Below are 22,185 nucleotides of genomic sequence, written 5' to 3' on the forward strand. Positions count from 1 at the left end.
CTTTCTTATAAACCCGCCATTCCAAGGAAAACTAGCAAATCTATGTGATGCATTTGATTGCTGTGTTTTCCATCTGGGAACCTGATTTATCTGACAGATTGAATAGTGTGCACTTAGTCAGACAGCTCCCAAGGGACTCCACAGGTGATGAGATTTTCTGTATATGCTGTTAGAACTGAAGTTAGCAACAACTTCTACTCCATTTTTTTCAAGCTTCTGGTCATTCATTTATTTTTCTTTAACTTTTTATTTTATATTGGAGTGTAGTTGGCTAACAATGTTGTGATAGTTTCAGGTGTACAGCAAAGTGATTCAGTTAAACACATGCACGTATCTATTCTTTTTCAAATTCTTTTCCCATTTAGGTTGTTATACAACACTGAGCAGAGTTCCCTGTGCTATCCAGTAGGTCCTTGTTAGTTATCCGTCTTAAATACAGCAGTGTGTACATGTCAGTCACAAAATCCCTGACTATCCCTCCCCCCACCCATCCCCCCCGGTAACCATAAGTTGGTTCTCTAAGTCTATGAGTCTGTTTCTGTTTTGTAGATAAGTTCATTTGTTCTCATCATTCATTTATGATGGGAGTGGAGAGACTCCCCAAATATAACAAGCTCAAACCTAAAATGGGAGGAACACCAAGGATGGAGACTTTGGCGGAAATGGAGAAGGGAGCACATTGGCCCACTCAGGCGTTCAGATTCCCAGTCGCCCTTCAGCTGGGGTGGCTGGTGCCAGTAACGGCATGTCTTCTTCTGCAGTGTGGCACCGTGGACCAGGGCCTGTATGTGAACCTGACGGAAAGGAACCTGCAGGACGCTCAGAAGTTCATCCTGATGCATGAGGTGGTGCAACCAGTGACTGCAGTGCCCTCCTTCATGGAGGACAACAGCCGCTTTTCCCACGTGGCCGTGGACCTGGTGCAGGGCAGGGACACGCTCATCCACATCATTTATTTGGCCACAGGTAGGAGCTCGCCCTCCTCTGAGGAGCTTTGTGTCATCTCCTGATTTTGTGTTTTAAATTCTAAACATGAGATCTCAATGTCAAGCTTTGGGCCTGTCTTCTTTCCTCCAAGCAGCAAAGCCCAGGATGCTTCCTTATCTTCGTCATCCTCCGAAAATAATCTCATCATCTTTTTTCACTGTGTTAGTTATAATTTTTATTGGAAAAGCAATGCCTGATTTCTTTCTTTCAATTTCATTGAAGTATAGTTGATTTACAATGTTGTGTTAATTTCTGCTGTGCAGCAAAGTGATTCAGTTATATATGTGTGTGTGTATTCTTCTTTGTGTTCTTTTCCATTATGGTTTATCACAGGATATTGAATATAACTCCTGGTGCTGTACAGTAAGACCTTGTCGTTTATCCATAATATGTATACTAGTTTGGATCTGCTAATTCCAAACTCCTAATCCTTCCCTCCTTCACCCCCCCTCCCCCTTGGCAACCACAAGTCTGTTCTCTATGTCTGTGAGTTGGTTGCTGTTTCATAGATATGTTCATTTGTGTTGTGTTTTAGATTCCACATATAAGTAATATATGGTATTTGTCTTTCTCTTTCTGACTTACTCTGCTTAGTATGATAATCTCTAGGTCCATCCATGTTGCTGCAAATGGCATTATTGCACTCTTTTTTACGGTTGGGTAATATTCCATTGTATATATATATATAATCATATCTTTATCCATTCATCTGTTGATGGACAGGATGTTCCCATGTCTTGGCTATTATAAATACTGATTTCTTAACTAGTATTTCTCAACTACTCATAAAATACATCTTTTCTTGGCAAGACCATTTTAATTCAGATAATTTAAGACAATGAAATTTGTTAGAGGGCATTGTCCGGTGAAATATTATCCTGAGATTGTCATATGATTTCCAATTGGTTTACAAACAGTGCTCACAGCAATATATTCCTGTTGTAGGATTGTAGGTAGAAGCATTCTGAAGAATATGTTTGGGGGCATAAATAAGAAAATATTTTACAGAAAACACAGGCAACAATGCTTATCAAATTATCAGTGACAACTAGACCTCTTTGGTTTCCACAGTAACTCACCTGTTGAAGGCAGGTTCCATCTCTGTTCATTACGTGAACAGCGCCGGGTGCCCGAGGCCGGCCTCATGGCTGGGTCTTAGTTTTACGAACTTGCCCAGCTCTGTCTTGCTTCAGGTCCTCCCGTATAAAAAATCTCACTTTATGAAGTCCACCCCATCCCTACATCCTCTGTCCAGTGTTTTGTATAGTTGGCACTTTTTCATAGAACACAGTTTCCACTGTTGTTGTGAATAATATCTTATATCCATCAGTTGGTTAATTTTATTTACAAAGTTGCTAAGATTTACTGAGCTTTTACTATTTCACGGTTCATCTGAGCACTGATGAGTGAGATGGTGAGCAGACCGGCAGCGTCTTGCTCTATATTCCTACAGGGACAGCACATAACGAACCAACCACTAAGGAAATCATGAGAAGTGATGCCAAGCTTATGCAGTGGGTGTGACTAAAGTGATGTGGTAGGAGAGCTAGGAAGGCTCCTGTGCTTGGCCGATGAGGTTAAGCTCAGAGCTGACCAAGGAGGAAGAGCTGGCTTTGCACAAGGAGGGACACAGCCAAAGAGGCAGATGCAGCAGTGGTCAGCTGTGGCCGGTGCTGCTGTGTGGTCAGCTCAGCTAAGGACAGAGATGTGACCACTGCATCACCAAAGGAGGCCACTGGTACCTCTAAAGGTCAGTCTGAGGGAGGGAGGAGTGGGAGACGGGGAGGGAGCATGGAGGAGGTTAGGGGGAAACAGCTACCATGAGCAAGGCTTCCGGAAGCTATTCAGTGAAGGCCTGTAGAAGATTGATGTGGTAGCCTGAGGGGATGGGACCTCAAGTCTGTTTTAAGATCAGATAAGGAATTCCCATCACAGTGTCTATCTTGCTCACCAGAGTCTAAGAAGGAACCACGACCCTTTTTCTGCTATTTTCATCTTCATTCCCCCATAGGGTGTGGTAGCTTGAGGAATGAATGAAATGGACCTTTCCAAAATTTTCCTATTTTATTTTTTCCCATAAATGTTCTGGTTGATGCCACAGAGAATAGAGTCCTCTTGGAAATCTAGGAGGCTGTTGAGTTCCTCATCAGTACTTGGAGAAGGGATGGTGAAGGGAGATGGTCTGGTCCTGAGCAGGCCTGGGTAGGTCAGCACAGAGCAGCCTATGGCCTCAACTTGAGAAACCTGACCTAGTCCACAACCAAGGCCATGGGAAGGTCATGTTTGTTTCCATTGTGCTTATTGGTTTGTAGATGGCCGTCTTCTTGCTGTGTCCTCACTTGGTGGAGACAGAGATCATCTCTCTCCTGTCTCTTCTTATAAGGGCACTAATCCCATCATGGGGCTCCACCCTCATGACCTAATTACCTCCTAAAGGCCCCACCTCCAAATATCATTGCTTTGAAGATTAGGGCTTCAGTGTGAATTTTGGGAGGACACTCACATTCAGTCCATAGCAATGAGCAACTTGTTCTATCAACTTAAAACATGGCCGCTGGGATAAAATATTTGAGGATTTTTATCACAAACAACATGTTTGAACAGAATCTAAATCAAATTCCAACAGAACAACATAGATAAATTACCAATCTGAGATTAAATTATAGTCAACATCTGTGGCTTTTTAAACGGTACAGCCTTCTAGAAACTTGCTTGCTCAAGTCTGTTTTGAATGATCTCATGATTGGGCTGCTGCTCTTCCCCTCCCCCGCCGGTTCCCATCCCCTCCCACGCTAAAGCTAGGGGATTAGCTCAGCCTGAAGTAGCTATGGTTACCCCAGGCTGTCTGATCCTGGCTCCAGGTTTGCAGTTCTCATTCTGATAATGATAGACCGCAAGCCACTCAGCAAATATGTCCTACAGAGATTCACTTTTTTGTTCTGCAGACCTGATTTGTTGCTTTTGTTTTAATCTACTGCCTGTTTGTAAATTCAGTCATGGCATAGAAAGATGTTACTAACAGCAGTCACAGGATGGGATTATGGGGAACGATGCCATACATAGAACTCTTCTGCAGTTTCCATGACTCAGTAGTCAGGTTGTTTGTAAAACTCAAGGGGAAGGGGTTTTGCAGTGGGTGAAGGCCCCTTCCAGCAGGGAAATAACCATGGATACATGGGGTCCCAAAGAGAGCCCTGCTCCCAACCACATGAAGGGACTCAGGGCAGACATGCAGAGTTCTCCTAGCATCTGGATACATAGATGGTATTTAAGTTTGTTTAGACTAGCTTGATGATTCTAACTTTAGGACCTCTTAAAGTACAAATTTCATGTCTCAACCAAGTTCTGGATCTTTTCGTTTATCTCTTATAGCACTGATGAATACATTTTGAAGGTGATCTCTTCTTTTACAACTTTTAATTCAGAATAAAATTTAGCTTTAAAGGATATCATTTTTAATGATCCAGCAGATAGCTTTCTTCTTTATTTCCAAGGCACTGACATGTAAAAATGGAATATTAGAAAGAATATCCAAAAACGCCAGTCTGTTTTAACTAAACCTGCTAAGAGCTGAACAACTCCTAACAAGTAGGGATGACAAAGATTACAGAATTTGACCTTTAAAATTCAGAAGGCTGATGTTTATGTGGCCTTTTATTTATACCTTGCCCAAGTAGTTTACATCAAGTCAAACCTTGGATACATTTGAGAATAAACTGAGTCCACATGCTGTACCTTATTCAGGAATTAACAAGTACTCAGCCGACAGAGCGTGAGGGTAACATTCACAAGCAGTGAATGTGAAGATGGAATACTTCCTAACTTGCTAATAAAATCAGTTTGATATCTTGGGTTTGGGAATCAGGTTTTGTGATAACTTATTTTCTCTCACCTAGAGTTTACTTGAATAAGCACAAATTGGAGAACACCTATCCATGGCCATTTGAAAGCTGGTTAATTTTATTTGTCAGTATTATCTAAAAATTGAAGTGAAGAAACCTCTGTTCATTGTGCAGTTCACTTTGCTTCTTGCAGCTTGAATGGCATTTCCCTGCTGGCCACCAGGGAAGGCTGTTTGACTCAGGGCCTGTTTGACTCAGGGACCACCCCCCTGAGTCAAACAGCCTTTCCCGGACCCCTTCTGGGTCTGTTTTCATGCTACTCCCATCTCTCTTCTGTTGGAAATCCGGCCGCGGTTAGGCACATTATCTGGGCCATGACTGTGCTGATACTTTGTAAGTTATTCCTTTGAAGGTCTTCTCAGAGCAGGACGCAAAATGGCAATGGTAACTCCTTTAGGATATTTATGACTGGAGATCTATAAGTGGCTGTGTCTTATATCCAAACAGCTGCTCAGTTCCTCTCTACAAAGATAAAATTAGCATCATGTTGACCATTGGCGTATTCTGGGAATCTTGATTTGAGGAACCCTGTCTCTTCTGGCACTTCTCCCTCTGCGATATTCCTTTGCCAGCTCCATGTGTTCTCTCTGCCCCTCACCTATGGCTGTTGCTCTGCCCTTAGCTATGGTTGTTCTAATTCTATGGTATCTCCCTGGAAATACCATTGAGTTTCAGAGTTTCTACTGTCCTCTCTAGGGTGAAATATGTTACTTTATTTTCACTTGATCTCAATTCCAATATGTCTACCAATCTGCTCCTTCTCCCATATGCTTTGTTGCTTTTGTTCAGGTATCACGTTCTATAGTTTTGAACCCTCTGCCACCTCTGCTAACCATTTTTTTTTTTTCCCATAACTGTTTATTCCCTTAACTCAAACCCTTCTTATTTCTGGAGCGCTATTTTAGACCAGTGTCTGTTCAACGAGGGCATGGCTAAGACTCACCTCGAGGACATGAGAAATGCGGGTTCCTGAGCCCAACCCCATGAGATTCTGATTCAGCACAGAGAGTGGGGTGTTTCTAACAGGATCCCAGATCAACTCAATGCTGGGCATTTCTGCTCCATATTTAAGTACTGCTGTTCTAGAGGAAATTATAGTTTTGTTTTGTTTCTTTCTTTTTTTTTTTTAACTTAGAATCACTTCTCTATAATAAATGTACCTTGCCTCTCTCTGTGCTTGGGCCCTGACATTATTGTGATTGATTTCTAATTGTTTGTGATGCAGATATAAAATCTGTTATCCAACATGAGCGGAGCAGACATGTTTACATTTCATCTCTGTAGTAGCTGGTATGATTTGCTAACTAGTTAGCAAAACAGATGTGACTTGATTTGAAAGAAAATATTTTAGGATGCAGCAAGCTGATACAGAATGATTAAAATATATCAGGCTAAAAAAAAAGTCAGAAATCATATGTAATAGAACTTGGTGGTCTAGGCAGGGACAGACAAAAGTACCAGGAATGATTTCTCTGAAATAAAGGAAGAATTGAGGCTGTACATTTCAAAGCACACCATATTTGAGCAATATTGACTCAGAATAAAAGAACACTGAATGTAGTCAGGTTAAGTCTTTAAATTGCAAAAGTAAAGAAAGAATTATTCAGGTACTCAGGAGAAAAAAATACCTACAAATGGAAAAAAAAGTTAGGTGGTTCCAGAACACTCTCTGACTGCATAAATCTGTGAAATGTGGTCTAAAATATTCTGAAAAAAAAAAAAAGAAAATATGAATCAAGAGTATTATATTCAACCAGGAATAAAGAAAACAGGCAGACATGCCTCAAAATGAAAATCTCAAGCAATAGAATAAATACCAGGAGTGTCTTTTACAAGCACAAAACAAGGCTAATTACCGGCTAGATTCAGCCAAACAAATGATGGAGAAGCTTTGAGAAAAAAAGGAAAACAAAATAAAACAAAATAATGGAACACTCAAGACCAGATTTCAAGTAAAGCAATATATGTAAAAATTGGAGGAAAATTGAATGTGACTCAAGAGTTTCATTCTAGGCTAATCTTTCCTTCAAAAATAAAGGTACATGGTGAATTTAGGGGTATAGCATCTATCAAAACAGAAAACCTTGATTTCTAGTTAAAGAAGAATATCAGAACGGAAATATCAGGAAAGAAGTCATGGAAAGAGGGCGGGTGGTGAGCTGAGGATCCGTTTTAATCTCAGATGAAAGAAAAATTAAAGTGTCACATAGAACATGAAGGGCTCTGAGAGCTGGTGAAGCGTCATGTGTACAGAACACTCAGAGAAGGTCCATGAACTGGACATGTCTTAAGCCCCTCCTCAGATTTCCTTGGCCTTCCTTTCTCCTGGACCCTCAACCATTTGCTCCATCTCAGCTGCCACCTGGGCTGATAAATGCCTGGGCAGGACCATGAGGTTCTTCCCACTGGTGCTGACCAGCTGGTGGCCAGGCCCTCGTGCCAGTTCTGGACATGGATGAGACATCACACCACTGGCCTGGGATGTGGCTTCTCAAGCAGATGCTAAAGGATCTGGGAGATACAACGCAGAAGTGCAGGGGGATTAACTCCCGTGAGGCTAATCTCAACCAACAAGAGGCAGGATATGGGAAGGAACGACCTAATAAATTCCTTTCTCTTTTTTCCTTCCAATGGGCTATTCAGGAACTCAATGGGTTCTTCACGTAGCCAAGCAGATATCTCTTTGTGGCTCAGCATACAGGAGTGGCCCATGGTGACCCTTCACGCGGCATTACTCCCCTCTTCCCGCTCCATCTCTTCCCTCACTCACACAGCCCTGGGGTTGTACCCCTAATGATGCATCAGCTCCTAATCCTTGCTTCATACTCTGCTTTCTAGGCAGTCACACTAAGGAAGAGTTCACACAACCATGTAGAGTTGTCCGGTTACAAACGAAGGCAGGGATAAATGATATATGCTCTATAGACCATATTAAGGCTTTAATCCAAATATAATAATAATAATAATAATAATAATAATAATAATAATGAGTGAGGGACAGACCTCAGTATCGCCTTGAACTAAAGTACATAAGACTTAAGGACCCTAGGGAAATCTTTTTAGGCACCAAATATTAAATAATACATTTACTGTTGCCGTTACTATTATCTCCCTTAATATTTATAGGCAATTTGTAACTACCTAAGTGTCACAAGCAAGCATTAATTTGTGAAAATCTGGAACTTCCCTAGTGGTCCAGTGGTTAAGGCTCTGCGCTTCCAATGCAAGAGGCGCGGGTTCAGTCCCTGGTCAGGGAAGTAAGTTCCCACATGCCGTGCAGTGCAGCCAAAAAAAGTATAAAAAAAAATTTGTGAAAATCCTATAGGGGAAAGATTTTTTACAATCACTCCAAATTCTGTCCTTTTCACTGGAAATTGGAAATCCAAACCTAATCTGGATTTGCTCTATGTGTGCCCGTTTATGTAAGGCGTTCCCTAGGCTGAAAGGGAGCGTTATGTCGTTCTAGTGCTTATTTGATAAAACTTAATGAATTTTGAGTTTAATGATAAAGTAATTGTAGTGAATAACAGCAATGTAGGAAAATTCTAATTACCTGGTGTTATGGTTAAATTGTGTTCCCACAGAGGACATGTTGCAGTCCTAACCCACCAATAGCACAGAATGTGACCTTATTCGGAAATAGGGTCTTTGCAGATGTAATTAGATAAGATTAAGTCATGCTGCAGTAGGGTGGACCCTTAATCCAATATGACTGGTGTTCTTATAAGAAGAGGAGAAAGACACGCACAGGAGAGTGACATGTGACAACACAGGCAGAGGTTGGATGTGTCTGAAAGTCAGGGACCCCCACTGATGGGCATTCACCACCAGAAGCTGGGAAGATACAAAGAAGGATTTTACTCAGAGTCTCCAGGGAGCATGGCCCTGCCAACACCTTGATTTCAGACTTTTAGCCTCCAGAACAGTGAGATGATAAATTTCTATTGCTTTAAGTCATTTAGAACGTGGTATTCTATTACAGCTGCCCCAGGACACCAATCCACCTGGGTATACTTCTTCACTTTGCACCTGATCTTGCAGCCAATTTAAAACGTTAGCCTGGCTTTCTCCTGCACCCCTGACACTTCTCAATGTCCTGAACTTAACAAACAAAATTAGTATTTTATATTAGGATCTGATAAACTCTATGAGTGTATTAAGCAGCATTATCTATTCATAAATTCTCCAGGATCTTAAGTCAATGTTAGAAAACATGGGATAGATTTTACACTTCACCTAATATTATAATAAATTGAGGATATGACTTTGTATTTATGCATATTTATAAATACAGTAACAATCCATTCATTATCCATAAAAAAACACACACACAAAAAAACAAAATCAGTATTTTAGTATTACTTTATGTCAGGCCCAATTAAAATGAAAAATCTGTTGAATACAATTTAATATATGCCAAATCACTTAAAATGGTATAACAACAATTAATTGTTTTGTTTTACTAAATATAGGAACCTTAATTTTTGCTTTTTAATGTGTTTTGGTTTTAAACATGTTTTCTGAATAATTTTAGTACGTTATGCCTAGTTCCCCAACCACAAAATAATCTGAAGTTATACGCTAATTAGTAAATGTCCCAATTTACTCTAAATTGATGCAATCCACTTCTGCCTTTAGAGAGGAGACAATTTTGCTGTTTTCTTCTCCGTCTGCTTTCTCTCTCCTGCCTTTCTTTGTTTTAGACCCATGTAAATCTTTCATTCTCTCTTTCATGTTTCACATGATCAGGATTGACTGACAGTTGCCCCAGGTAGTAAAGCGTTGCAGTCTGTGGATGAAAGAAATACAAACTATCTCTCTTCACCTCATCTTTTCATATAAATCCTGCCCGATGTGCATTTTTGATATAACCCCTTTAGATGTCATGGCAGGTCCTGCGTCATGTTCCCAGGCCTGCTGTCCTCCTGTTTCTACAAAATTCTAGTTAGTATATCATTGTTTCTGCGTGAAATGACATCATAACTCCAAACAGGTTTTGGCAACATCCACCCAATATCCCAGGTTTTCTTGTTTTGTGAATTATAGATCTCCACTTCTGCAGAGAAATATTCAGACCACTTACTGTGAGGAATTTCCCTGGGGGTCCAGTTTTTAGGACTCCAAGCTTCCACTGCAAGGGGTCTGGGTTCGATCCCTGGTCGGGCAGGGAACTAAGATCCCACAAGCCATGCTGTGGTAAGGCGAGTCTAATGTAGATCACCATTTATTGGAATACATAATTTAGGATATGTTTTTGCAGATACTTTTATCCTGGAAATTCAGTTATGAGAAGACTCACTTGTCTGCCAATTTGATGATGAACCTGCAAGTGTTATTATAAAAGAACTTTTCTAGTTGGTCTTAAAAACCAACATCTCCATAGGTAATAAATCTCCCAATTAAATGGCTACTTCATCCTCATTCATTTCATCGTCTGGGACAAAACACATTAAATACATTGTACAATTATTACCAACACTTGTTAACTACTTCTCTTCATACAAAACTTGTTAAAAGGGATTTTATCTAAATATATATATGTAATCTTAGCAGTTTAACACAACTTACGTGTATTATCTGGCAGATTCTGTGGGTCAGAAGCCTGGGTTTAGCTGGGTCATCTGCTCAGGGTCTCACCAGGCCACAGTCGAGATGTTAGGCAGGGCTGCAGTCTCATCTGAAGGCTGGACTGGTGAAGAATCCACACGCAAGCTCATTCAGGCTGTTGGCAGAGTTCATGTCCTCGTGTCTGTGTGACTGAGGGCCCCAGGATTTTGCTGGCTCTTGGTAGAGGCCACTCTCATGTCCTACCGGCTGCCTGAAGCTCCTTCCCAGCCAGTCTTCTCTGTCCAGGCTGCAAAGAGCCTTTCTTCTCAGGGAAGGTCCTGCCCCTCTTTGAAGAGCTTTTGCCTGATCAAGTCAGGCCCACAAAGGGCCATCCCACTGTAACTCAAAATCAACTCATTTGGGATCTTAATGACACCTGCAGAATCCCTTCCCTGTTGCCATATAATGTCACCTAATCGCAGGAGTGACATACCATCATCACAAGTTGGGCCACTCAGGAAGAAGGGGTACATATATATATATATACACATGTAATTGTGGAGCCACTCTAGAAATTTGCTACTAAGGACGTCTCTTGAAACACCCACCCCATACCTGCTACCCACTCCCACCAAACAAATAAAAGAGCTCCTAAATATAAGTTTCAATTGTGAAAGTTTTAAATTAAATATAAAATGTTTCTCCTTGGGGCAAACATCTACACTTTGAATTACTAGAGCTGTTCATATGTAAAGGGAAAAAAACATCTCTTGCTCTAGTTTGAGCTGCCTAGTTGCATCGATTATTTGTTCTGTGCCTGGTCATCTAGACCCGGCTGAAGTGCTCATGGCAGAATGAAGTCATTTTTCATTGGCTGTGGCGCTCCATGAGCTAGTGTCTGTACTGGAAAAAAAAGATCAATAACGTAGAAGTGGAAGGCAGGGGGGAAATGCCATATATTCTATGGCATTTAACAGATAATTCCCTCACAAGCCAAAAACAAATAAACAAATGAAATATCTTATAACATTAAAAATGTAAGGGCCATCACTATGTCTGCCTTCTCTCTCTCTTCCTTCCTTTCTTTGTACTGTGACCTTGAGGCATGGGCCTTTCCTGACTATAGAGATAAACACACACCCTGCCAGGAGAATCCTTCTGACGTCACCCTACAGGCGGGGAGGCAACTGCCTATCTCCCCCAGGGGGTGCTGCCTCTCTGACACCCAGTCATTCCAGGACTACTGGGGAACTCTCAGGATTCCCACAAGAAGAGCCTGTCGGACGCTTGAGGTTGACATGGACCTCTGTAAACACACAGGACCAGACTGCAGTTTTGTGATTCCTTTGGGGATGCAAGGAACAGACTCTTAGGACTCTCCCACCCCTCCACACTGCTGGTGAGCATTAAAGTAATCTGTGAAATTGCTGTCAACTGGCCCACCACTGTCATTCTCTAAGCTGTTAAATCAGAAAGCGGCATTCTTCTTAGTACCATAAAATCTGGAATAATTTGATTCTGTTTATGATGTGTTAACAAATTGAATCTTTGCACTAGGAAAACTCGGGTTCCACTCGGCCAGAGTGCTGGCCCCTCTCACTTTTTGAAAGGAACATGGCCTTCAGAGTAAATCATTCTAAAATGATTTCGACTAACATGCAGGAGGACATGGTAATGGAAGCTTTGCAAAGGTGTCGGGTTGCTTGGGCCGAAGTGGACCCACATCTGATCACGGCAGCAAATTACTTCTAGGATTGTTTACGCCTTGGCTTTGACCGTCTACCTTTCTCATTCCTCGTCTAAGCACTTTCTGCCTTCCTTACTGGCTTGTATATACGACCCTTGCCTAACAATGATGACCAAGCATTACTAAGCAGATTTAGGCCGCGGCCTCCAGGTAATTAAATTCTAAAGCAGACAGCAGCGCACACAGAAGGACCAGGAACGAACAAGTGCAGTCGCCACCGAAAGATGAAATATCATTAGCAATGACATTATATACAGGCTTTCTTCCAGAAGTCGTTACACAGGAGAGTGACTGGAAGAAAACAACACCCCATCATTTCTTTGCAGAGGAGATGTGGGTAGAGAAATCCCTTAGTGCAAAAGGAAGAGATTTGACAGACCTAGGAGTAAGAGAGCACTAAGGTACAGGGAGCGAGGTATACCTGTTAATATTATACTTCCCACCTGGAGCCCATTAAAGGAAGCGGTGAATTAACCCAGGTGGAAGGAATTCATCCTTCCACCAGGATGCCTGCAGCAAACTGGGATTGGTGCAAACAGCTTGATGGTGGTGTGATTATTGACAGCGCAGGTCTGCAAACAAACCTGTGTGGGTGTGGGAAGCCGTATTTGTCATTTGCAGAGATGTCAACGTCAGAATTTCTTTTCATTTATTTCTTGCAAAAAAATTGGATAATCCCACGGTGCTATTAAAAAGCTGTCCAACTATTTGTTTATAATATTTTCATCCCCCTTTCCTCTTTGAAATATTGAAGTGGCCAAATCGATGTTTCTTAAGTAGGGTATTTTATGGTCTTTAAACAGAATTGTCTTTCCAAAAAGATGCTGCAGAGGTTCTTATCAAGGAGCCATACAATTCTCAGAGTGTAAAGAATGGAATAATTTTTTAAGCCAATGTCGCTAGGGGCAAATGCTCTTCCTACTTGGTCTTATCTGACTTACCTGTTGGATAAGTAAGTATTTCCTTAGAGAAGCTGAGGATGTGACTTTTGATAATGAGACCTTGGATGAAGAATCAAGGCAGCCCAAACCTAACCAACTCCTAAAGTCAAGAATATCAGAAATTATAATTATGCACGAAGTTACTTTGGATGTACATCTTTGGATGTAGACCAAAGAAAAATGAACATGAAGGGAAAAAGTACCTTCCCCTGCTGTTCATTGGCTGATAGTAAATGCTAAATCAATGCTGAATAAATGGGTAGATGTCCATCTGGCCATCCAGCCGTCCTTGCAGTCATCCAGCTCCATTGTCATTGTGTTAACTAAGCCCAAATATGAAAGAAGAAAAAAAACTCTGAGCTTTTTCACCATCTAAGAGCATTTAATGCAAATTAACTTTTTTGACCAAGTGAATGATTATCATCACTTTTTTTTTATTTCTGAAGGCTACAAAAGCTTAACTCTGTTTGAAATTTTTAAGGCATTTTGAGATTAAAACAATGTTCAGAGGGCAGTTCTTGTTATCTATTTTTAGTCTAATCTTGCCCTCCAACTGAGTATAATGAAACTGATTAAATATGTAATTTTTTTATTTGAGGCATTAAACTTGAGTGGAGAGAAAGGAAAAGAAAATTTGCTCAAGATAGGTGATTTTTTTCTTTAACTAGAAAATATGTGTTAAGCATTGTTATCATGTGAGGCTAAAATATTGAGAATTATCTATAATTAGTATAAGTTGCTTACAATGATCCTGAGTTAAGACCAGTAGAAGTTGGTTTTCACACCCCCAGAACAGATATGAGGTTTTTATGCCCTCAATTTTCTTGTATTTGTGTTAATGATAAAAATTTCAATAACTGTCTCAATATTCAAAATCTCATAAGAAATGAAATCCTTACCTGTAGTATTGAAAGTGATCTCAAAGATTAATTATCAGTGTAGGCATTTAATTCAGGTCCTCATTGATATAATCAATTAATTTTAAAAATCTGACCTTGACCATAGCAAAAGAACACTGGTTCAAAGTGAAAGATAGCCTCATCGGCAGAGACCTTGACTTGTCCTTGGTAAACTGGGTCTTTAAAAGGCAGTCTTCACAATGCACTGTTGCTCTTTGAGTTAAATTTTAATTTTCTGTTTTAAATTAGAAATTGTATTGCTTACATAATGTTGGCTTTTTTTTTTTTATACTGTGGGCAGCATTAATTTCTCTCTGCATGGACTGGATAAGAGCCAGTTATCCTGGTCTTCATTGAATTGCTGACCTGTGATGATTCACCTGCAGCTTGTCTTCAGGACCCTCTAACTTTCAATGCTGGGGTTCCTTAACCTGTACCTCTGGGTTACTCAGATTCTGGGGCCTTCCTGCCTTGAGCACCACGTGTGCCAGGAACACAAGGGCCCAAGCCCAGTGCCAGGTCTTCTTTCCCTGGCTGGGCTGTGACCCCTCACCCAGTTTTAGTGACTGGGCCTTTGACATCTTCTCTTGTGACCTGTGATCCAATCTTCTCTCCAGTGTCTGAGTTGTATCCCATCTTCTCTGATATGTTCTTATCCCAGGCAGAGGGCCATTCTTGTGCCCTGTAGTGGGTGCCCACTCCTTCTGGTCATCTCCAGACACCGACCTGTTGCCCCCCTGGTCCTCTCTCTCTTGGTGTCTGATTGGGACCCTCACCTTGGCCTTCATGGTTGGAGGATGTACAACTGGTGTTGGGACCAGCCTGGCCCTCAGCCACTTGAATCCTAGTTAGGGGAATTTTGTTAGGACTCCTAATTTGTCTTCTGCCTCAGTAAGAACTGGACTGGGTTGCCATGTGGGTCACAAATCGGCACCCACAGAAATTTCGGGAGCCACATCGGAAAGTCAGCGCTGAAGCCGGCAGGCCAAGGGCCCCGGAATCTGCATCGTTAGTGTGCGGCATGTTTAGTGGCTGAATACCTCAGCTTTTCATCTCAGGAAACGAGTCACAATGCAAGCCTATTCCCCTACACAGACGTTTAATGACACGTATCATGCCTGCCCAGTGGAGACCAGCTGGGACTTGCCTGCCCCTTGAATATTTGGTTCCTTATTTCAGACTCCCAATTTCATGGCCTTGGAAGTCCTCAGCTCTCCCCACAATTTCTGTTTATTAACTTTGAGCTTATGCTCACAAAGTCCTGTGTATCTCAGGCAGACTGTGTTTCTCACGCTGTCAGACACAAAGTCAGCTCCTTCTCCAGATTGTGTTTAAAAAGAGCAAGACACAGCAAGTATTGTGTGAGTTTAGAAGACGCCATGAAGGTTCCATGGTCACCGGGAAGGTTTATTGGCAGTTTCCCGCCATCTCCCTGCCTTCTCTCTCCCGCCCCTTTATCTTTTCACTCTTTCTCAATAGGCTCCCAACGAAAATCCTACCCTTATCTCATCTGGAGCCTTTCTTCCTTGACACCCCTCCCCATATCCAGGTGCAGAGGGCAGATAAAGGGGAAGCGTGTCGGCTCCCATCTCAAGCCCTGTTCAGGACACGCTCCAAAGAATACCTGCCTCCATCCCAGAGGAATATTAGGGAATAGGAGTGTATGCACCTTATTACATACTTATAATGCCTTTTGTTTTTAATACTCACTTCTACTGTAATATATTTGCATCTAAATTATCTTCCTATGGTGTAAGCGTGTGTGTGTGTGTGTGTGTGTGTGTGTGTCTTGAGGGGGGCGTATAGCACATGGTATAAGAGATACGTGTGTTCATCCACCTAAAAAGCCAAGTTTGCAAAGGTCAAGAATTGCATTCTATATAGTAGTTTTCCATTTTTAAGAAGTTTTTTTTGGGGGAAATTTTAGACTACTATTTTAGATATATATTTTATGTATAAGGAGTAATAACATGGGCACACCAATTTACCCACCAGCCAAGTCACACAGCAGAGCTGCACAGGTGTTCTAAAGGCCCCCCTTTTCACCACCCCCCCAAACCCATGCCCTCTTTCCAAAGTATTCACTACCCTGAATTTTGTTTTTATTATTTCCTTGCTTTCTTTTATAATGTCACCATATTTTATTCCCTAGATGGCACAGCTTAATTTTATATGCTTTTGAACTTTAGGTAAATGGATCTATGTATATTCTCTTAAGATTCTCTTTTTAAAATTTTGTTCAACATTTTTTAAATTAACGATTCATCCATATTCACGCACACAACTGAAGTCCCTTCATCTTTGCCACTATATACAGTTTTTCATTATTCGCCTGAATTTAAGGTAATCTTGTTGATTGCATTTGGGTGATTTCTGGTCTTTTGCTGTTATAAGTGGTGCTGCTACATCTGTCCCTGCATCCCTGTGCACATCCCCTGAAGCCTGTACCAAGAACTGTGTCCAGGACAGGGCTTCCCAATCATGACAGCCATAGAAAATGACATTCTGTATATGGCACATTGGAAAAATCAAGGTTACTTGCTACCATCGGCACCAACCCAGCAGGGGAAAGCTGCCCACACTGCCTCAGGAGTGGAGGAGGTCTGTATCGTGGTATATGTGTAACCTAGTCATGGCCCATGGGCTGCGAAGCTGAAGTTGCTGATTCACAAGGTACGGGAATCTTCAATTCTGCTGCACTATTCCAAATTGCTCGCCAAAGTGTTTTGCAGAGATCAGAGCTTCATTGCACTTGATCCAGTTTGTGGCATTGCACAAATACATGTAAACTGGACTGTTTCCCAGTGTTCGTTCCCTGGCTCCAACCCAATGCATCACCCTTCTAAGGAACATTTAATCCTACACATCTGTGAGCCACGGTCCCCAGTCTTCCCCACTTTGGTCAGGACACCCTCCCTCCCCGACCTGCCCTCATTTCCTTCTCTGCCGGGTGAATGCACATTCATCTTTCAAGGTCCAGTTGAAAACTGTAGACTTTCCCTTCCCCATCCTCTCCTCAGAGACTGGTTAAGGGTTTCTCCTTCTAGATCCCAGAGGCACAGAGACTTGGGAACAATGACCTGGCTTGAGAGGGTCAGAAACGCCCCACAGAGGAGAGGGGGAACTGGCCCTTGGAAGGTAGGGAGATGGTTGCCTGGTGGAGAAGGTTTGGACAGACCTTCCTGGGAGAAGGCACAGGATATGGAAAACCTGCAGATATAGAAAGGCATGAAGTGTTCTGAAAGGCGAAAGTGTTCTGAAAGGCTGGCGTTGTGGATAGAGAGACAGAAGATGAAGCTAAAATGTGGGATGTGTCAGACTGAAAATTTTATCCTAACAAATGGAAAGGGATTTCAGATGGCATGAACAGATTCGAGCCAAAGGGGAGACACAGCTCAGTTTTGGGATATGCTGAGTTCCAGTTTCCTGTGGTAGGTCGGATAGTCGGTTGGAACTCCTTCTTTGAGGCCAAAGAGAAAGGTTTGGATCAGTAACGGAGACCTCAGATTGTCTTTGAAGCTATAGAAGTGGATGAGATCATGCCTGAAGAAAGCATGTGAAAGTCTAGCTCCCAAATAGCTTGGAAATACCATATGCTAACACATATATATGGAATCTAAAAAAAAAAAAAAAAAGGTTCTGATGAACCTAGAGGCAGGACAGGAATAAAGGCGCAGACGTAGAGAATGGACTTGAGGACACGGGGAGGGAGGAGGGTAAGCTGGGACGAAGTGAGAGAGTAGCATTGACATATATACACAACCGAATGTAAAATGATAGCTAGTGGGAAGCAGCTGCATAGCACAGGGAGATCAGCTCGGTGCTTTGTGTCCACCTAGGGGGTGGGATCGGGAAGGTGGGAGGGAGACGCAAGAGGGAGGGGATATGGGGATATATGTATATATAGCTGATTTACTTTGTTATACAGCAGAAACTAACACACCATTGTAAAGCAATTATACTCCAATAAAGATGTTAAAAAAAAAATAGCTTGGAATCTCAGCCACTAGTTCATAATTAGTGTAATGTAGTGATTCAGGAAAATGACAAAATAATTTTCTTATTCCATTGAGTAGACAGCTCTCTCTTTTCTTCCAAATTAATGTTGCAAAATTACAAAAGTTCTTTGCATAGATTTTTCTCAGCCATCTCAGTCCACACCTAATGGGACCAGGCACAGTATAAATTTTACCACTGCGGGTGAGAGGCTAATCTAGACTCTGTGTTCCTGCCTGGTGACTGTCAGAGAAGGGCTGCCGACTTTGCCACCTGGGTCATTGTTTTGTAATTTAGATACAGTAAATCTAAGGCAAGTAATTACCTTCTAGAAACTTGAATGGTCTCCTTAGCAGAATGATGAGAGTTAGAATTAAGCTGTGGGGTTAGAGGAGAGCTTAGAAAAGATACCCAGCGGACTCTATTAATGGCACTCCCGTTTTAAGTGGAATATGGTTTTTATTCACAGAAATAAAAAATTTATTTATTCACGGTAAATAAAAAATTTACTCCACTGGTAAATTTCCTAAAAGTACCAGCTTATAATTTGGAGTACTTAAAGGAGTGTTTTGTTTCATTTTGTTTTTCAGTAAGGCAGTAGAGCAATCATCTACCCCTCTGCCTTATGTGCAGCCAGTGCTGACAGAGGCAGGGAGCTTGCTCATTTTAGACAAAACTTGTGTAAGGATTATAATCTGTAAGCTAAACATAGCAATAAAATAATAATACTGAATTCTCACATAACGCATCCTGCGTGCCAGGCACCGTCCGGGCCTTCTGCATAGATAAGCTCACCGCATGGCCCCTGGCCTGTGAGCTGGGCCCCAGGGTGAAGGAGACACAGATGCGAGTGACCTGGAGACAGGAGTCTAACTTGGATCATCAGGCTCCAGGTCCTCACACGGAACCGTGTGCTCTGCTTGAGCACCTACTGTGTGTCAGGCACAGACACCCGTGAGATCACGGTGAATAAGACAGGCTAGGTCCCCCAGCACCTGACTACCTGGGATTTATATGCCGAGGGTGAGGATGCAGGAATATGGTTTAAAAATAATACTTTGGGTAACAGAATGTTGCATATAATTTATGACTAGGATGTTTAAGCTGGCTGACATATCCTTTTTTGAGAAAAAATAAGCCATTAGTTGAATCTGATAAACTGAGTTAATTAAAATCTCCTTTTCAGGCGTACCCTAGCCAAGAAGGCTTGTTTTCTTCTTTTAATTCCCTTTTACTATATAAATGCGAAACTGAGCTCCCACTGCCAAGACCAATTTAATTCATTTGCTCAATTATGGGTTAAAAGAAAGAACTTTTGACACATATTAGCTGTCTGCTACTTTGGAGTCACAGCTGGCTGAATTGATGAACTTTATATAATGATCTGTTGCTATGGCAACATGCTGCCCAGTGAGTGGAAGAGGGCATTTCATCATTACCTCACTGATAATGCTCAGAACAGTAATAGATGCAAAAAAAGTGCTTCCTTTTACTCTGCAGTAACTCTGGGTCGATGAGGCAAACACGAAAAATGTCTCTTGGATACAACAGCAGAGAATCAAATAGAGTCAAATGCACAATTGGAAATAAAGTAATTCAGCTTCCCTGATTAGTGGCCTTGGTGTCCGCAGTGAATCTCCAGCCCTGTCACGGGCAACCATGGTCAGAATTGCCTGTCCCGTTCACAGGTTTAATTTCTGTACTGAATTCAGCACATGGCAAGTTGAATAATAAACATCCCTTTAAAATACAACAGAACTTAGAAAAGTAGTAAGAGGAGAACAGAGTCAAGATAAAAGATTTAACCGTCCAGGGCTTTGCAATAATCCTTCATTTTTTTTATTTATTTATTTATTTATTTATTTATTTATTTATTTATTTATTTATTTATTTATTTATTTATTTATTTATTTATTTATTTATTTATGGCTGTGTTGGGTCTTCGTTTCTGTGTGAGGGCTTTCTCTAGTTGCGGCAAGTGGGGGCCACTCTTCATCGCGGTGCACGGGCCTCTCACTATCGTGGCCTCTCCCGTTGCGAAGCACAGGCTCCAGACGCGCAGGCTCAGCAATTGTGGCTCACGGGCTTAGTCGCTCCGCGGCATGTGGGATCTTCCCAGACCAGGGCTCGAACCCGTGTCCCCTGCATTGGCAGGCAGATTCTCAACCACTGCGCCACCACGGAAGCCCTCCTTCATTTTTATATCACATTTCCCTGAACTAGCCCTCTCTTTGTTTCATGGTGTGACTTTTTCCCTCTCTTAAAACAAAAATTTTCTATGTATCCAGTATGTTACAGCTCCACCCTCTTAAGTGTTTTATTGCACCTTAGAGGAAATATATATTTATTCTGTGTTTTGGAAGTGCTTCGGGCTGCTATACTCAAGAAGAATTGATTTCTCGGCCTTTTTTCGTCGTTCAGGGTTCTCAAGTTCATCAGAGTTGATGCCGCTATACACATAGGACCATAGGACATGATGACTTTTTTCTTTAAGTATTGTTTCATTGTTGAAGCTTTAATGAATTGCAGAAGGCTGTCTGATCATATACAAGTACGCAAAATCAAAAATTATTATTTTTATTTTTAACAGTAGTAAATGTTTTATTGAGCTGATCATATTTCTTTTCCTTCCCTCTCCTTCTCCCTCCTTCCTTTTTACCTTCCCTCTTTCCAAAAAAAATTCTTTTCATGAACCCTCGAAATTTCGGTGAAACTAAAATTCTAGACATCCTCCAAAAAGAAATTCATTATAATCAATGAGCTTTCCCTCAAATACTGGAAAGCTCATTCCTGACCACTCATTTAGTTCTAGTTGTCCCCCAAAGATCACCAGGGTTGTTAGCATAAAGGTTGTGAGCAAGGCTTCCGCTATTTGAATTATTTTATAATATTTATCAAAATGCATCCGTTTTCCACAATACTACATGTTCCGTATCATCTCCTGCTGCGTTTCTAGCCCAGGATCATACGTATAGGGGATTAAGTGAAATACATGACAATATTTGGTAATACCAGGCTGTTACTAAGATGAATCTTATGTTGCAATCATACAAGGTAAAAAGAAAATTGTCTAACATAGTTTATAATGCCTTTGCATTAGAATTTGAGTCATAATATCTTAGGGAAATGTGGAAAAATAATTTGCAGTCCAGTTTTGAAATTGCTTTGAGCAGATTATCTGGGTGACAAAATCTTCTTACTCTTGACCTGGAGTCCCTCTAATAGTCTGCTCAGGCTGCCTTAACGAAGAAAACACAGTACTGCAGATTGGGTGGGTTAAACAACAGAAGTTGATTGCACACAGTTCTGGAGGCTGGAAGTTCGAGATCAAGGTGTTGGCAGGGTTTATTTCTTCTGAGACCTCTCCCCTTGGCTTGCACGCGAGCATCTTCCAGATGTATGCTCACATGTTGGGTGCACAAGTCTACGTCTTAATTTCCTCTTCTTATAAGGACACCAGTCACATTAGATTAGGAACCGCCCACATGACTTCATTTTACCTTAATTACCTCTTTAAGGGCCCTATCTCCAAATACAGTCACATTCTGAGGTATTATGGATTAAAACTTAAACATAAGAATTTTGATGGGGTACAATACAGCCCATTATAATCCATATTTTATTGTAAGGTATATTTCATACCAAATGAGAGATTGCTGTATTTGAACATCCCTATCAAGATGCAGAATAGAATCTTGCTAAAACTATTGAATCCATGTTAATTAGCAAAGTGATCGCTGAGATTTAGAGAAAGGCCAGCTATTTTCCCCCAAAGTCAAAAATATAGTGAATTTTCAACCACTAATAACTGAATTACATCCATTAGAGTTTATATTACATCACATAAAGCAATTAGTGGTTAGAGAGTCATTTTTACTGTAAAAGTTTTTTGTTTAAACCAATCTTTTGTCACCTTAAATCCTCTTTTTTTAAAAAAAATAACTGAAATAGAATATTCTAGGCATTTTTCATCCATTTATTCTCATGTTTGCTTCCTGAACTTGAGGAAATGAGAGTCCCTAGCCTGGTAGAGAAGTCAGATCTGTCCTGGCACCACTTATATATTAGTTACGTGTGTAGGGAATTCTGTGATAAGATAAGCGTGTCCATAAATCATAGCTTAATCTTTGTCTTGAATAACCACTACTGCTTAATGCACTGTTTTA

The 22,185-nt window shown here is 41.2% G+C and overlaps 1 protein-coding gene across 5 annotated transcripts in view; it reads left to right on the forward strand.

Annotated features, from left to right (window-relative positions):
* Positions 1–22,185, forward strand: part of SEMA5A (semaphorin 5A) — a 537,896-nt gene that overhangs the window by 359,778 nt on the left and 155,933 nt on the right. For all 5 annotated transcript variants that reach the window (XM_082454374.1, XM_082454372.1, XM_082454375.1 and 2 more), the window contains one exon: positions 762–966. In XM_082454374.1, the coding sequence (XP_082310500.1) occupies positions 762–966 (205 nt within the window). The remainder of the gene's footprint in view (positions 1–761; positions 967–22,185) is intronic.

The sequence above is a fragment of the Balaenoptera physalus genome (assembly GCF_965194825.1).
Source record: "Balaenoptera physalus genome assembly, chromosome: 3".
Lineage (NCBI taxonomy): Eukaryota > Metazoa > Chordata > Mammalia > Artiodactyla > Balaenopteridae > Balaenoptera > Balaenoptera physalus.